Source organism: Spermophilus citellus (assembly GCF_964194105.1).
Source record: "Spermophilus citellus genome assembly, chromosome: 17".
NCBI classification, from domain to species: domain Eukaryota; kingdom Metazoa; phylum Chordata; class Mammalia; order Rodentia; family Sciuridae; genus Spermophilus; species Spermophilus citellus.
In genome coordinates, this window is record NC_138199.1 from 48,257,877 (window position 1) to 48,276,692 (window position 18,816).

General features: G+C 34.8%; 1 protein-coding gene across 24 annotated transcripts in view; it reads left to right on the plus strand.

The window, feature by feature from the left end:
* The window catches only part of MBTD1 (mbt domain containing 1), a 64,819-nt gene that overhangs the window by 15,925 nt on the left and 30,078 nt on the right, over positions 1 to 18,816 (plus strand). For 10 of the 24 annotated variants that reach the window (XR_014019272.1, XM_081270608.1, XM_081270606.1 and 7 more), the window contains 4 exons: positions 6,399 to 6,600; positions 10,005 to 10,144; positions 11,521 to 11,635; positions 12,915 to 12,997. Coding sequence is in view for 23 of the 24 variants with exons in the window: in XM_081270605.1 (XP_081126731.1) it covers positions 6,399 to 6,600; positions 10,005 to 10,144; positions 11,521 to 11,635; positions 12,915 to 12,997 (540 nt within the window). In the remaining variant the exon portion in view is untranslated. Of the gene's footprint in view, positions 1 to 2,351; positions 2,488 to 6,398; positions 6,601 to 6,722; positions 6,856 to 10,004; positions 10,145 to 10,984; positions 11,101 to 11,520; positions 11,636 to 12,914; positions 12,998 to 18,816 lie in introns of those variants that run through there. The other 14 variants (XM_081270610.1, XM_081270611.1, XM_081270627.1 and 11 more) reach the window with 10 other exon arrangements.

The window sequence follows — 18,816 nt, forward strand, 5'->3', positions numbered from 1 at the left end:
TAAGTTTGACATAGGTATATACTCATGAACTCCCACCACAATCTAGATAATGAGGATACCCATCACCTCCAAAATTTTTCTTCTCCTTTATAACTCCTTTTCATCCCCGGCCCTCACCCTGTCTCCTAGTAATTACTGATTACTTTCTATCACTACACACTAGTTCACATTTTCTGGAATTTTATATAAAAACAATCATTTATTATGTACTCCTTTTCTGTCTTTCACAAAGCTTAATTATTTTGAGGTTTTATCTATATTGCAATTTATTTTTTGTATTGCTGAGTAAGCAAAATGGAATTATTGTAATGATGTACTACAATTTGTTTATTTACTTGGTAGATACTTAGATTGCTTCCAATTTGGGCTATTTAGTCCATTGCATATATGTGTTTAAATAGGCGTATGCTTTCATTTATCTTAAGTACCTAGGAGTAGAATGGGTGGCAAGTAGTATAGGTTTAACTTTTTAAGAAACTGTTTTTCAAATTGCTTGTTCCTTTTTACATTCCCATCTGCAGTGTGTAACAGTTCTGTTTGCCATAATTTTTTTCAAGCCATGGCATTTATGTGTAATAGTATCTTGAGGGTTTCATTCATATTTTCTTATTGAACAAAAATGTTACCCATCTTTTCCTGTTCTCAGTTGTCATCTATATGTCTTAACTTGAATTGTCTATTTAGATCTTTTTTTCTTTTAATTGGATTGTTTCATTCATTGAGTTTGGTGTTTCTTTGAATATTCTAAGTCTTGTTCCAGTTAGAGGAAAAGTATCCAGCTTTCCACCCTTACATGTGATGCTAGCTTTAGGATTTTTCTATTGTCTTTATCAGGTGAGAAAGTTTTCTGTTCCTGGTTTGCTGAGGATTCTTAATAGAAATCAGTGTTGAATTTTGTCAGACACTTTTTCTGTATCTTTTAGGGATAACCATAGCTTTCTTTATTATGTCAGTATGCTAAGTTTACTGATTTTCAAATGTCGAACTAGTTTTGCATCACTAGAATAAACCTACTTGGTCAAAGCATATTATTTTTATGTATCATTAGCCTCATTTTGCTACAATTTGTGTAAGACTGTTTGCTTCCTGTATTAATGTGGAATCTTGTTCAGTTCTATTTGGGGGATCAAAGCAATTCTGGCCTAATTGAATGGGTTGGAAACTATTCTATTACCTTCAGTTCTGGAAGAGTTGGAGTAGAATCAGTATTTCTTAAGTAGAATTCCCTACTAAAGCCATTTGGGCCTGGAGTGTTCTTTGTGAGAAGATTTTTAACTACAAATTTAGTTTCTTTAACCAGTACAGGATTGTTCTGTTTCTTTATGAACAACACTGGGATTTGTGTCTTGAAAAAAGTTTGTTCAGGGCTGGGGTTGTGGCTCAGGGGTGGAGCACTTGCCTAGCATGTGTGAGACACTGGGTTCGATCCTCAGCACCACATAAAAATAAATAAAATAAAGGTCTATCAACAACTAAAATAATTTTTGTTTTAATTTTGTTCATTCACACAAGTTGTTGAATTTATTGGCATAAGGTTATTAGTAATATTATTATCCTTTTAAATAGTGATGTCACTTCTTTTGTTCATGATATTGGAAAATTCTCTCTAGCTCTCTTATTTAACTTTATTATTCATCTGTTGGATTTATTGTTTTGCCTCTTCTGTTTTTAAGTTCCAAGATCTATTTTGTTCTTTGATAATGTCTTACTCTTCTATCTCAGAAGACTTACATTTTTTTAAGTTTTCTTTTGGTTCATACATTACTTCTGTTTTCTATTGATTTGTTTTGGTCCCTAATTCACACTCTTAGAGATGCCTTTGTTAAATGATCAGTGGTCCTTACCTGGTTGATCACTCTGAGTGCTTAGTAGAAAGTAGTTGATTAGACTGGGTGTGCCTGAGTTGTGCTAGTTGACTACCAAGATTCACTGATCTACCCCTCCTCCCCCCCAGTGCTAGGGACTGAACCCAGAGCTTTGTGCATGAAAGGCAAGCACTCTACCAACTGAGGTATATATCCCTACCTCTGACTGGTTGATTTTTAAGTCTTCTCTCTGGTGGTGTTTAGTTTTGCTATGCTTGGTTTTGTTATAGGTGTCTTTTTTTTATGTTTAATATGCTTTATAGATCTATCCATGAATTCCTGTTCTAATTTCTGCAGAATTCTCAGCCAGTATCTCATTCAACATTATCTTTCTCTGTGCTGTAAGAATTCTTACTCTTAAAGTGGGGAGGGTTAATCAGTGGTATTACAGTACAGTCAAATGTAAACTGTATCTAGTGATTATGTTCTGTGTATTTCAAAAACCCAGGAAAGTTTTTTTTTTTTTTTTTTTTTTTTAAGTACTAGGAATAAACCCCAGGAGAACTCTATCCCCAAGCTGTATCCCAGCCCTTTATGTTTTTTGTTTTGAAAGAAGATCTGGCTAAATTGCCAAAGCTAACCTTGAACTTGTGATCTTCCTCCTGGGTGGCTGGGATTATAGGTATGTGCCACACATTAGCCTAGAAAAAAAGGATTTTGGATGTTTTTGCCTTAAAGAAATGATCAATGTTCAAGGAGGTATGTTTAATATGATGGCAGTGTGTACATGTATTGAAATACCATATAGTACCTGATTAATATGTACAATTTTGGTTATACATGTATTGATTAAAACAAATTAAAAATTTTTAAGAGCATAAGGAATTCTTATTAGACATTTATTAGCTATTTATATTCTAACCATTTATCCTTCATTTCTCTATTTAGCTATGCCTAATCTATTGAATTTTTTAAATTACTTTGCTCATTTTTCAATTATTTTTATTTCTTAAACAGAATATGTATGATTATTTTTATTCCATTTCTGGCAGTTTCAGTGCCTGAAGTATTTGTTATTCTTAATCTATTTTTGCTGATGCTTCCTCATGGTGGATTATTGTGTTTATATTTGTGCATTCATATATGGTGGGAATGCTGAAAGGTCTGAACTGTAGGTCACTGTTACCTGATATGATTTAGGATTCTTCTGCTTGATGTCAAAGCACAGTAGTAGCCTGCACCCACTTTAATTTCTTCCCCTGAGGATTTCTTCACCATAGTGGGGAGGGTAAATTACAACTTTGGACTTACTCATGAGGGCAGACCTGTGATTACAAAATCCCAGAGAAGCTTTCCATCAAGAGCATGCACAGAAAAGACTCTTTTGTAAGTCCTCTTTCCATGTAGTCTTGTTTTTTTCCCACCTACTCTTTCACTGAAGTTGTAACCTCCCTCAGGGGTTTTAGACATTTAAGTTTCTCCATAGTAAATAATGATAAGTTTTGCAAAGGGAAACCCAATTATAGTTTATATGTCTCTTAATGTAAGAAAAACATTTAGAGAACAGCACTCCCTAAGTAGAAAACAGCTTCCCAAAGAGTTTGGCATGGATTGTGAGTATTTCAAGATGCTCATCCCTGGGTTAGAGGATGTAGCTCGGTGGTAGAGCACTTGCCCAGCCTGCACAAGGCCTAGGGCTCAATCCCCGGTAATGCAAACCAAGAAGATACTCATCCCTATAATACTTAAGGCAGCCAAAAGTTTCAGCCTGGGTACATCCCCATGCATTATATAGATGATCTTCTCCATGTGTGCTGAAAAGGTCAGAGAACTAGAATATTAGCCCTTCAAGATAATTTGGAAAAGACTACATACTACCTATCCCTCTTTGATAATCATAATGTTCATAAGCATTCAAGACTCCAGAAGACTTTGAAGTAAGGAAAATTTTCTAAATGTATTTGACTGTAGTATTTTGGAGAGGGAGGTGTACAGGATTGAGCCCGGGAACACTTAACCACTGAGCCACATCCCAACCGTTTTATTTTTTATTTTGAGACATGGTCTTGCTAAATTGCTTAAGGCCTCGACTGAGTTGCTGGCGCTGGCTATAAACTCAGTATCCTCCTGCCTCGGCCTCCCAAGCTGCTGGGGTTACAGGCATGCAACATCACACCTCACCTTCAACTGTGGTACTTTTAAAAAATGATAACAGCCTATAATTATTGAAACTTAAAATGTTTGTAATCATTGATCTCCTAAAATTTCAACTCGAATTAGAAGATATTCTGGATTGACATTGCAATAAACATGCAGTAGCTGCTGATTTGGCTGTATAGTAGACAAGCTTCTATGAGTTTAAAAGGCCACTTGGGAGTGTAAAAGGTCACCTCCTCATGAATTTATTAGAAGAGTCTAACACATGTTTATGAAGTGTGCATACCAGACACTGTAGCAAATAGTTCATAATGTCTTCCCATTGCCCAAAGAAAAATATTCTTTACCTAAACTGGCCTACAATGATCACATGTCCTGGGCAGTACATCCCACCTTTGATCTCATCTCCTACACTGTTCATTAGGCATTAGCTATATTGGTCTTTGGGTGTGTGTGTGTGTATGTGTGTGTGTGGTTTTGAATGAACAGCATGCCTTTATTTTATGTGTTTATTTTTGAGTGGTGCTGAGGACCAAACCCAGTGCCTTGGATGTGCAAGGCAAGTGCTCTGCCACGGAACCCAAGCCCCAGCCTCAACTGATATTAGCCTTTTTAGTATGCCAGACTGAAAGATCTTTTATTTGCCTAGTATATGGAGCAGCATATATTCAAAAGGTTGCTGTTTTGTTTTGTTGTTCTTGGAGTCTGACTTCACTGAGACTGTTTGTTGCCACTGAGTCTCAGCTGACAGTCCCTATGACCCCCCTTCTTGCTTCTGTAGTGTATCCCGCAAATACTACAACCTTTGTAAGAACCCTGGATCTTCTCTGTACACTTCTCTTAACCTTCAGTTACTGTGTGACACACGTTTGATAAATAGTTGTTGAATCTTTAGTGAATATGAGAAAAAACTCATAACTTGCTCAAGTTCTCACGCAATAAATAGCAGGTGTGTCAGAATTCTGTGTTCTTTGTACCACACTACATCTAAATGAGGATTTTCCCATCCTTTACAGCCTGATTTATTCTTTTAAACTCTGATGGTAGCAAAACTGATTTTTTTCGACAATGCATTTAATTCATAAAAATACCTACAAGTTGTTCAGAACCAAATCTCCTGAATAACATGGATGATCATGCTAAGAAAAATTAAGAAAAGAGTAATTTTAAAGATTTTTCTGTTTAAAATTCAGTCTAAAAGTTCTAAAAGAAGAGTACTATGGGTTGGTGGTTGTGGAACATTATGGGGACATGTAAAGAGCCTTCCCAGAGGGAGCTCTTAAATGTCAGTGTTCTTTGGGGATATAATATTTCCACTGTGTTTGTGCTTTCGTAGTTAACACCTAATATGAATGAATCAGCTTCCCATCCCAATACATGTGAATAATAGATTTTAGCTTTGTTATTGGCCATGGAATACCAGAAGGAAGTTAGACTACCCAGAAAAGAAATTGTAAAGAAAGTTTAAGATGAGATACACACAAACAATCATTAACTGAAGCAAAAGAATAAGATTAGATTGCCAATTCCTAAAGATTCTTCAGTTAGTAGTTTTCCCTCTCTGCATCCTTTTTTTCCTCTTCATTGTTTTCTATTTTATTTTGACTTTCTTCTTACCGGACTTCAAGTTGTGGAATTTGTATCAGGGTGTTGGAATAGCAGTATTTGGGTTTTTCTTTTTCATGGCTTGAGTGAGGGAACATCTTTTGGAAAAGATATGGCTGCGTTCATTGAAGATGATAAAGTGTCTTTGTGCTATTTGAAGAAAAAATAATGCTTAGTTTGAGATCATTGGGTTGGGCTTTTGCTATTGTTTTATGTTTTAAAAAATGAAATAGAGTTTTATATAGGTAGAAATGTTATCTTCAATAATTTTTGAAATAATTAATACCTTAAAATTATCTCTGAAATTTTAAATTCTTCATTAGTCCTTTTATAATTATTAGCAGTGATTTTTTTAAAAATATCTATTTTCTGGATGCTCTAAATTGGTAAAGAAATTTACAATTTTAGAGATGAAAGGCAAATTAAGAAATCTATGTGGTTCACTACAGTTTTTTTTTTTTTTTTGAAGAAATCATTTTGAACAACCAACAATAAAAATTAAAAAAAAAAAGAAATCATCCAATCTTTATATAGAAAAGTAACATGCCTAGTTTAAGATAAAACTTGAGTTACATGATAGTCTTCTGATTCACATTCACTGTTCATCATTGTAATTATTAATATTATTAGTAATGTGATAATGATAGATTTATGTCTCATAAGTGGAGGACTCCTTTTTGACACAAATATTAAGCTTTTCATTATAAAATAAAATTATCGTTTTTCAGTGCCAGATTTCATCAAATATCATTTACCAAAATAGGTGCTGAGGTCTTTCAGGGGATATATTTGAGTACTCTATCATGTGTTACTGGTTTCTTGTACTTTAAGACAGAACATTCTTCACAATCCAAAAGGAAAAGAAGAGACTCATTCGGGATGTTTGACGGTTATGATAGCTGCAGTGAGGACACAAGTAGCAGCTCCAGCTCCGAGGAGAGTGAAGAAGAAGTTGCTCCTTTACCTTCCAATCTTCCAATTATCAAAAACAATGGACAAGTGTACACATACCCAGATGGTAAATCTGGCATGGGTGAGTATTTATAGCTTCATATTGTACTTCATATTGTCTTCATATTGTACTTTCACCTGTTGTACAACTTGTGTTCAAGGGTGTGTTTTCATGTGATTTTTTCCATCATTTCCTTTCCTTAGAATTTTGAAGCACTATATGAAGAGGCAGAACCTGAATCATAGTTCCAGATAGGACACTGAGTATATGTTCAAGCTCTGTTTTTGCCTACCTCCTCCTAGTGGGAAGCAAGTAGAACAAAATAAAAAGCAAAAGGTTATTGAGAAACTTAATGTGGACATAAATTCAGTAGATAATAAATCATTACATAACTGAAAATATGAAGGATCGTAGAGGTACAGATTTGAAAGAGATGTTCATGGTAGAGCTTTTTTCTCATAATTCCTCCTAAGTCTTCTGTTTTGACATTTCCAATTATAAGGTACTCTCTGACTCAGAAAGCAATTTCATTCTCTTAATAGCTCTAATTACTAGAATAGTCTTCATATTGTACTAAAAATATTCTGCTCTAACTTTTGTCTTTTGGTTTTAAAGTTGCTTATAAAGTTACATAAAAGGCAAGCATGGTGGTACACGCCTATAATCCCAGATACTCAGAGGCTGAGGCAGAAGGATCACAAATTCAAGGCCATCCTGGGCACCATAGAAAGTTGCTAAGCAATTTGGTGCGACCCTTTCACAAAGTAACAAGAGCCAAGGATGTAACTCAGTGGTAAAGTGTCCTGGGTTCAATCCCTAGTACCAAAAAATAAATAAATTACACAAGGGACTGGGTATATAATAGGAGCATGTACAAGGCCCTGGGTTTAATCAACAGTGCCACCAAAATAAATAAATAAATAAATGAGTAAATAGTATGTGCTCAGGATTGGTATTATGAAGATGGTGAAATTTAAAAAAAAAAAAAAAAGTACACAGAATAATTCTAATCTAGGGGCTGGGGATGTGGCTCAAGCGGTAGTGCGCTCGCCTGGCATGCGTGCAGCCCGGATTCGATCCTCAGCACCACATACAAAGATGTTATGTCCGCCAAAAACTAAAAAATAAATATTAAAAAAAAAAAAAGAATAATTCTAATCTAGATTGTCTCTGGACACATCAAGTAGCCACAGTTGTTTCAGCCATTTCTCGTAGCATCACAGTGATTTAATTCAATATATGGGTCACTTTCCTCTGGGAATTTTCAGATTGTGTGGCAAAAGGGTGGCTACTCCTCCTGATTTGCCTGGGACTGTCCTGTTTTTAACTATTGAAAGTCTCCCATCCTGGAAAACACCTCAAGCAAATGTTTGGTCCCCCTTTGTGATTAGAGCAGAAGATAATTCAGCCTTTACTGCCTTTTTTTTTTTAATATGATCACAATATCTTTATTTTAATGTGGTACTGAGGATTGAACCACTGCCTCACATGTGTGAGGCAAGCGCTCTGACGCTGAACTATAACCCCATCCTGCCTTTTACTGCCATTTTCAGCACACTATTTCCATGTAAACAACCAATATTGTTTTGTCTTTTATGAATATAATACTGAATTACAAATAACTGGGTTTTGGTTTGGTTTGTATTCTGACCACATAAATCAGTTTGCGTTGATCTTGTGCTTTAATTTCCTTAACCCAAAGGTATAGGACTTTGAATCTCTTTGAAATCTTTTTCTTAATAACTTTTAAGTCTTAGCAGAATTAAATTGCTATCTAATGTTGAATACTGTGTTATCCAATCTTCCAGATTTGATAACTCTACCCTGTTAATCCTGTTCTGGCCTTTTGATTAAAAAGTTGTACATCTCAGGGTCTGATACAGGGTCTTGCCAGACCATAACAAAAAATTCTTGTCTTTTATCAAGACCCACTAGATGTGGTCATCCTACCAGTTGAAACCTACCTAGAGAGAGCTGGGATTATAGCTTAGCATTAGAGCACTTACCTAGCATGGGCAAGGCTCAGGCTTAAATCCCCAGCACCACATTTAAAAAAAAAAAAAAGGCAAGCCTAGGTGTTTTCTACTCCAACTGCTATTTCTCAATCATGGTTGACAGAGCTGTGTGAGAGATTTTATCAAATATATTAATGCCTATTGATACCTAGTCTTTCCATGCTTTGGTTATGGCATGCCAGTCTGGTAACCGTATTGCAGAAGAAAAGGTTATTATTAATACTTCATATATGCTAGCATCTGCTTTAATTACTGGAGGCAGAAATGAACAGCACAGAATAAGATTCCTGTCCTGATGAAGCTTGGGTCCTAGTCAAGGGAGTTCTAATTTGACACATATCATTCTTGGTAAGGATTCGTTGTCCCTGGGGGATCATAACTTTTTTTTTTTTTAATCTAGGTGGTCATGAGCCTTTATAACAATCTATTCTAAAATTTTTATGATTAGAAATCATTTATATTTTTCTACCATTTGACGCCCTATATTCATCTCTATCTTTTTTTCATGATTTCAGTAGCTTTGTAGAGTAACTTACAGATTTCCTATTTATATAGTAATCAGTACCTTACAAGTTCCTTCATGTTTGGGTGGTGGAAACATTAACCCAGTTATTTGCTATGTTATTTCCTATTTAGCTGTTTAGAACTTCAGTTCTTATGAACTTGTTGATTAAATTCTACTTTTCAGTGTATTTATTATCTGTTAATGAAACAGCTCTTAAAAGTCACAGTATTTACCGCCATTACTGGTTAATAATAGAGCAGCTATCTCAAAACTTGAATATCACTTCCTTCATGTCCCCTGAACATAACTTGAAAATAATCCTCAACTTGCCATTAGGATTTTTCCAAGTATTACCTCTATTTAGATTTTATCCTTTGTATTATTTTAAAAACTTAAGCTGCAATTCATGTTAATTCTCAGTTGTCTTATGCCTCTTTTATATTTTGTTTATAATTCTTTCAAAAACTTGGAATATGTATTACATATGAAATACCTAGTCCTCTACCACTGAGCCACATCTGCAGCCTTTTTATATTTTGAGATAGAATCTCACTAAGTTGCCAAGGCTAGCCCTACTTTTTTTTCTCATTTTTTTTTTTTGTCTCTGTAATTTGTATAAATATAAGAAGAAATTTTTTTAAATGAAAATACATAGTTGAGAGGGGGGATAGTAGGGGATAGGAAAGGTAGCAGAATACAACAATTACTAATAGGGCATTATGTAAAATTGTGGATGTGTAACCGACATGATTCTGCAATCTGCATTTGGGGTAAAATTGGGAGTTCATAACCCACTTCAATCTAATGTATGAAATATGATATGTCAAGAGCTTTGTAATGTTGTGAACAACCAATAAAGAAAAAAAAAGAAAATACATAGTTGAGTAATTATTAAAATGTTAGATAAGATTTGATTTTTTATTGTACGATTAAATCGAAACCAATGTCTTCATTTTGTTAATTAGCTACCTGCGAGATGTGTGGGATGGTTGGTGTTCGAGATGCTTTTTACTCTAAAACAAAACGTTTCTGCAGTGTTTCCTGTTCAAGAAGTTATTCGTCAAACTCCAAGAAGGCAAGCATTTTGGCCAGACTTCAGGTAACGGTACAGAAACCTTCTTATTCTTTATATCTGTTATTTCTATGACTTTCACCATTTATCTGTCATTTGATTGTGTTTCATTGCATTCTACCTCTATCCAAGTGGCCAGTTATTTTGTGTCCCACATATTTTAGGAAATTTGTGAACTCCATAGTTTTATAACATTGAGTATCTATTTTAAATGGACAAGGCATGCTATCCAAAACAAATTATAAATTGCTTGTGTAAGTGAATTGACAGTACTTACCCTTTTCAAATAAGTGAAAAGAAATACCTTTGTACATATAAAAAATGGAGCCATTTTCTTTCCCCTTCTTGTTTCCTTTTGAGTTAATACCAAAGTAGAATCTTAACAGGTTAAGGGAAACAATTTACTTTCTGGGTACAATTTTTACTCTCTGGTTTTAATTTTCCTTCATCCTTTTTTTTTTTTTTTTTTTTTTTAATGCTTGTGTGTGTGTGTGTGTGTGTGTGTGTGTGTGTGTGTGTATGGTGCTGGGCATCAAACCTAGGGCCTCACACATGCTAGCCAAGCACAGCATTGTACTTTTCATTATGATGCAGTTGCTACCTTGATCAAGAATTTGCTTGTTTTTGAAAACATTTATAGAATGGAAGGAGGATAATTATTCTTTAAACGGATGGAATCTTGACTATTTGACTTAGTTATTACTATTGTATCATATATAGCATTTTGTAAATGATTTTTTAATATCTTTCATTGGATGGTCACATTTTTGTTTGTTTGTTTTACTTAGTGTGATCATTACATAGCACTGAAAGGGTTATTTAAGTCCCCCAAATTAAGGAAATACATCACTTAGATGTATTTCTATATTTCAGATAGACAGTACCTAAAGATCCTGAACAGTGGTCTGTACCCAAATGGATGGCAGTTTGTCACACTGTGAATTTGGCCATGATCATTTTGTCATTGATCTTTTGCGTTAGCACTAAAGGTATAAACCTCAGTCACTTGCTCTATGAACATTAAATTATCTTCTCTTACCATAAAAATAGCAATGCTTGGCAGCCTGCATGAGTGAATAACAACTGGTTCTTTCTACTGTAAGAAGAAATCAAGTATCCACAGCCTATACTTTAACATTTTATGGGATATAATTTTTTATTAACATATTAATTTGCATATTGCTGTTTTAGTCTATGCCAGGTCTGCTACCCATGTTAGATATTTACATTGTAGCAGAACTCCAGAAAAAATTTCTCATGTTAAAATTCCTTGTATCTTTCCTCTGCTTTAATAATTTTCTAAACCCTCAATGTTTACTTAAGCAAAATGAATAGAACTGCAATCATGTTAAATTTTGGTGGTGGGGTGATGAAAAAGAATCCTATTTACTTAACTCTTCTTGTTTCAGGGTAAGCCTCCAACAAAAAAAGCAAAAGTTCTTCAGAAACAACCTTTAGTTGCTAAACTAGCTGCTTATGCTCAGTATCAAGCTACCTTGCAAAATCAAGCAAAGACGAAAGCAGGTAATATTGGTGAATGTAATAGGGGAAATATTTAATATAGATTCATCTAGCTTTTAGTAATGATATTTTAATTTTGGATTCCATTTAAGCTGTTTCTCTTCCCTGTTAGCACATTATGACTCTTGACTTCCTGATGGTGAATTTAATTTGAGTAAATTATTCTAAAAGGAGTAGTTCCATAGAAAAGTTCTTAGTGCTTATGGCAATCTCAGTTTTATATTTAATTCATTATTTATCTTTTATGATCTGATTGTCTCTACTGTGGGTTATAAGGAGCATTGTGGAGAATAATGGGCAAAGAAATAAAACATACAGACTTCAAAGGGATTAGGGAGAGGAAGGTAAATAGGGACTGTTTCTAATAGAAGATTGTTAAGGGTGGTACAAAGGCAGAGAGATAAGATGTAAGACAATTTAAAACCTGGGTAAAGCCAAAAGCAGAGCTGGGGATATAGCTCAGTTGGTAGAGTGCTTGCCTTGCGTGCACAAAGCCCTGGGTTCAATCCTGCCACCACAAAAAGAAAAGAAAAGAAACCACAAAAGCAACCCTAGCAGCGTTTGTTAACCTGAACACTTTCTCTCAACTGTTCTTGTTTTCCTAATTGGAAAGCTTGTACTTCACTTTCAACAGAGCAGGTGTTGCATATAGAAAACTTTTTGATCTTGTTTTCAGTTGTGCATGACAGTAGAATGTATTTTGACATATTATGCATACATGAAGTATACCTCCCTATTTTTATGGTTGTACATGATGTGGAGTTACATTGGTTATGTATTCACATATGAATATAGGAGAATGCATGTAGAAAAAAAGAAGCTATAGTTCATTTGAAAATGAACTGATCAGAATATGAAGCTGATCAGAAAATCTGAAATTCAAAATAAAATTCGAAACATTTTGAGCACCAGTAACGTCTATGCAAATGTTTCAAAATCCAGAAAACCCTGAAATTGAAATGCTTCTGATCCCAAGTATTTCAGATAAGGGATACTTGACTGTATGGTACAAGTTAAGCTCATGTAATTTAGCAAAATTCTTCAATCTTTAACAGAAAAAAGAAAAACTTTCTTTAGTGGCAATAAATAAATTTTATTTTCAAGCTGGGGTTGTAGCTCAGAGGTGCTTGCCTTGCACCACATAAAAATAAGTAAACAAAGGTATTGTGTCCATTTACAACTAAAAAAATTTTTTTTATTTTCATTTGCACCTTAACAGTATGAGCTTTTTATTAAAAAAAGGTTTGAGAATTATAATATATCTACATTTATTTTATTTCAGCAGTCTCCATGGAAGGTTTCAGCTGGGGTAACTACATCAATAGCAATAGCTTTATAGCGGCACCAGTTACCTGTTTTAAGCATGTGAGTATGACATTTCTCACCTTATTTTGAAATGCTTATTCTTTCTTTAAATGCTTATTCTTTCTTGTAGTGTCTAAGCCTTATCCTTAAAAGATGTTTGTTTTATACCTTAAAATTAAAATGCTTCCCTTTTATTAACTATTATACTTACTAGCAGCTAAAAAATAACTTCTGTAACTTCTATAAATAAAGTCTTGTATAAAGAAATTGCAGTATGGGCAGGGCTGTAGCTCAGTGGTAGAGCGTTTTCCTAGCATGTGTGAGGCCCTGGGTTCAATCCTCAGCACCACATAAAAATAAGTAAATAAAGATATTGTGTCCATCTACAAGAAAAAAGAAATTAAAAAAAAAAGAAGAAAGAAAAGAAATGAAATTTCAGTATGAGGGATGGGAGTGTAGCTAGTAGTAGAATGCTTCCCTAAAATGTGTGAGCCTCTGGATTCACACTCCAGAGGTGTGGCTCAGTGGTAGGGTGCAACCAAGCATGCACAAAGCCCTGGATTGAACTTGCAATTTAAATGCTTTTTAAATAGGGAAAAGTACTAGTCTCATCCAATTTTCTTATTGAGTGAAACATATATATGTATATATTTTACCAGGCTTTGTATATCAAAAATAGTTGCATATTGATAATGTCGTGGCTCAACCTAACATCCATCATGTATGTTACCTGCATCTTTGTGATTTGACTAAATAATTCAAGGATTTTTTTTTCCAGGGTTTTCCTAATGTAAAATCAATATTAGTAATGTGGCATTGTGAGCTGAAATAAATGTTATGTTTAAGGGCTGGGGATACAGCTCAGTTGGTAGAGTGCTTGCATCACATGCACAAGGTTCAATCCCCAGCACCCACACACACAAAAAAAAAAAATTTTTTTAAGTTGTTCTTTTCAGGGGCTGGAGCTGGGGGCTCAGTGGTAGAACACTTACCTAGCATATGTGAGGCCCTGGGTTCAATCCCTAGCACCACATTTAAAAAAAAAAAAAAAAAAAAAAAACCTAAATAAACAAAGGTATTGCATCCATCTACAACTAAAACTAATTTTTTTTAAAGGTGTTCTTTTCAGAGCATCTGAAGTACTTCAAATTTAGTGTCAAAAATGTCTGATGACAAGCTTTTTTACTTTTGATTTATCTGTGATGAATTCTCGCCAATATTTTAACTTGTCTAGAAGTTTAATAAATATTTAAAGATTCTCTGTACACGTATAAAAAGGAAAGGGAATTTACAAAATAATGAAATTTTGTGGATTTAGGACTTTATTTTAAATAGCCCAATTTTAAATAACATCATGTGAACAAAAGTCAGTTTGGTTTCCTGTTATCATAATCCAAATGAATTTTCCACTCTTTCATGGCCAGTAAAGAATTTTGATCACAATTTAGCATATTAATTCAATGGTAGAAATACAAATTAAAGCCCAGTTCATTAATTTACCCCAGGGTTGGGGGTTGTTACTATTGTTGAAAGTATAAATGTTAAACCATTAGCGACATGCTGCCTTTCTAAAAACAACCTGAAGTGGATTCTTTTTTTTTCTCTTTTTTTTTTTTTTTTTTTTTTTTAATTTTTTGGTAGTTGTCTATGGACAGCAGGCCTTTATTTTATATATTTCTTTTTATGTGGTGCTGAGGATTGAACCCAGTGCCTCCTACATGCTAGACAAGCGCTCTGCCACTGAGCTATAGCCCCAGCCCCTGAAGTGGATTCTTATATACATATCTCATCAAGTAAGTGATTTATTTTGCTGTAATGTTGATGATAGTGTCACAATTGTAAAGTATATTACATGCAAGGCACCAGCAGCTTTAGAAAACTAAGTAGCAAATCCATAACTCTCTTGTCTTGGAATATTGCTTTCTAGCCCTGAGAAGCTCAGAATTAACTGTTCATCCCAGATTCCTGCAACATTTGTCTGTTTTCTCCTTCTAAAAGGCCCTCCTATCTCTTGAGATCTGCTTTTTATGTTTTAATAGCATTAACTAGGTCAGCCCATTTTATATAAGTAGTCAGGATTTTTTAAAAATAGCATTTCAAAGTCCTAACAGCACACTTTAGTTCCTGTACGTATCTTTGAACAGTTATACTATATTAAAGGTTTTTTTTCTGAGCCTGGTTAGGTGGTACATACCTTTAACCCATTTACTTGGGAAGCTGAGGCAGGATGATCACAAAGTTCAAAGCCAGTCTGAGCAGCTTAGCAAGACCCTCTCTGAAAGTACAATTTCATATGGGCTGGGAGTGTAGCTCAGTGGTAGAACACTGCCTAGCATGCATGAGACCCTAGGTTCATTCCCCAGTACCACCAAAAAATATAAAGTTCTTGTGAGAAAACTTCTATTTGAAATTGATTAATTTTGTTTTCTACTTTGCTTTTTTTAAGATTAAAATGTTCTATCATAGAGCACGTAATTACAACCCTGGAAATAGGCGGATTTCTTCTTCTTCAGTTGAATTCAGTGTAAAACTATGGTCTATAATAGGTTTTAGCTCCTCCTGCCCAAGACATTGATGAACTAAAAAGAAAAAAACATCATCTGCCTTACAACTCACCTCTGTTCTTTTCCTGTCAGATATATACTACTATTCTATTTTTACAGGTTAGAAAATAGAGTCCATTGAAAAAGTTTTGCAAGGATAAATACTAAACTGAGAATTGTGGTTTCCTGCTGAGAGGAGTAAAGGGAGTGGGATTGAAGATGGTAATCGAGGGTAAACTTTAATCTTACCTTTATCAGTTATGAAAAACTTTATATTGAGAATTCCTCAGTATCTTAGTAGTATGAGTTTTCTTTATTATCTTAATCAGGATCTTCATTTGAAGCCATTTGTTTTAAGAGGTTAGAGCTCATGTTAAACTCAGTTTTTTTATCTTTTAGAATTAAGTTTTCATGGTCCTCCCCCCAAGATCGTTTTGTCTCTAAGGGGAGTTGGTGGCTTTGACTTTAGGAAACTTATTATCAGGAGCTGAAGACCCTGCCTTGTACCATCAGAGTCTTCTTGATACTTGCTCTAACTGACGTAGGTTCATCAGTAGGGCGTCTTCTTGTGGACTCTGTCTGCCATCTCACCTACATTAGTATAGGTTAGGAGTCTTTCCCTGCTCCTAGGGGATTCTTTTCAAACTTACTTTTAAAAAAGCACCCAATGTGTAATGTGGAAGACAGAGCTTTTCCAATTGAAATAGGAATTGGGAAGTGCTGGAGAGTGATATTGGTCAAATTATATTGTATATTGAGTGCATGTACAAATATGTAACAACAAATCCTATCAGTGTGTACAACTATAATGCACCAATTTAAAAAAAAAAAAAGTGTGTGTGTTGGGGAGGGACAGGAATTGGCATTTAAGTGTCTGGCTTCTTTAACTTAACCCAGCCTCTTCTGGAATAAGGATCCCACATAAATATTTCCTCTCTTTCTGTACTTAGATATTATTGTAATTAGTACTTCAAGAATAGAATTCTTTCCATCACATATCTCTTAAACTTCTGGGAACAAAGTTTTGGCAAACTATGTCTAAAACTATAGCCTCTTGATGAAAATACAATAGTGACTTTAAAAATAATCTGCAATGGAATTGGATATCCATTATTTTTCAATATATCTACTTCATCAAAATCTGTATATTATGTTTCCATATTTCTGATATATCATTTTAACAAGGTGGTAGTTTTTCAGATATTTAACTATCAGAACATTAACTCTTACAGCACAGAACCTAATAAATCTGACTCAAACCTCAGAACACAGCCAGGGTAAAAGGAAACTGCACTGATTGGTTTGGCAGGACAGACTAATACTGCCAAAGCCCCTTGGTCCACCCCTTCCTTGGCAGTCCCTGAGGTTAGAAACCACTAAGCCACTTTAAAATAATCCTAAATTTTGTGATCAAAAACTGAGAGACCCTTTAAAATCATCTAATTCACCTAATCCATTTTACTTTTGCTTTTTTGTTGTTTTGTTTTGTTTGAGATAGGGCCTTGCTAAGTTGCTGAGTCTGACCTTGACATGCAATCCTGACTCAGCTTTCCAAGTCACTGCAATTGCAGGCATGCACCACTGTCCCCAACTTCCATCTTTTTTCAATGAAGAAACTCTTATTGGGCTGGGGATGTGGCTCAAGCGGTAGCGCGCTCGCCTGGCATGCGTGCGGCCGGCCGGGGTTCGATCCTCAGCACCACATACCAACAAAGATGTTGTGTCCGCCAAGAACTAAAAATAAATAAATAAATAAATTCTCTCTCTCTCTCTCCCTCTCTCCCCCTTTCCTCTCTCTTAAAAAAAAAAAAAGAAAGAAAGAAACTCTTATTACTTTTTTAAGTAGCTGAATAGTAATTTGTTAAGTCCCAAAAAGCAGTTACCATATCTATAAATTGTGGAAAATTATTATAGATTTGGATACTGTTTTGGATATTTGGATATCCAAAGTTATTTGGATAACTCCAGTATCAGTTAGTTGATTTATGTTTATTCAGAACACTTTGCTTTAAATCACTTAATTTTTTTTTTTAACTTTTTAAAAACTACTATTCCCTAAAGACCTTAAAAGAGCATACTATAGGGATACTGCTACATCGATGTTCATAGCAGTATAATTCACAATAGCTAGACTGTGGAACCAACCTAGATGCCCTTCAATAGATGAATGGATAAAAAAAAAATGTGGCATTTATACACAATGGAGTATTACTCTGCACTAAAAAATGACAAAATCATGGAATTTGCAGGGAAATGGATGGCATTAGAGCAGATTATGCTAAGTGAATCTAGCTAATCCCTAAAAAACAAATGCCAAATGTCTTCTTTGATATAAGGAGAACAACTAAGAACAGAGCAAGGAGGAAGAGCATGAGAAGAAGATTAACATTAAACACGGATGAGAGGTGGGAGGGAAAGGGAGAGAGAAGGGAAATTGCATGGAAATGGAAGGAGACCCTCATTGTTATACAAAATTACATGTGAGGGGAAAGGGGGAAAAAACAAGGGGGAGAAATGAATTACAGTAGACGGGGTAGAGAGAGAAGATGGGAGGGGAGGGGAGGGGGATAGTAGAGGATAGGAAAGGCAGCAGAACACATCAGACACTAGTATGGCAATATGTAAAACAGTGGATGTGTAACCGATGTGATTCTGCAATCTGTATACGGGGTAAAAATGGGAGTTCATAACCCACTTGAATCAAATATATGAAATAAAAATTAAAAAAATAAAAGCTATAGCATTTCTTCTCATTGTTTACTTTGTAAAATCAAGTAAAAGATTTCTTTCCTAGGTATTACAACGCAGGCCAGAATGTGCTAATACCAAATGTACATGAAACTATACAAAAGCTAAAATTATATTTCTTCAGTTATATATTTACCGACTTAAGGTACCTTCTATTTGGTACCCAAACTACATACTCTCATGGCTTGTTGATACTGTCATTGCTAAAACATTTCTCCCTTGAAAATAGTTATAGTTTCATACCAAAAAGAAGTCCTTTGTAAGGTGAACATTGTGACACATTCCTGTTATCCCAGTTATTTAGGAGACATAGACAGGAGGATCAAGTTAGAGGCCAGCTGGGCAACTTAACACTGTGTCTCAAAATAAAGGGCTAAGGGTATAGCTCATTGGTAGAGTGCTTGCCCAACTTGTGCAAGGCCCTGGGTTCAATCAGCAGTACCACAACCAAAAAAAGACTTCTTTGTATACATGTATGCTACAACTTGTTAAAGCTTTTCTCATACTTTTCCATTCTGCCTCCTCAGATATACTTGGTATTACTTACATGACATATTCTAATTCTCTTTTTCGTACCCAACAAGAATG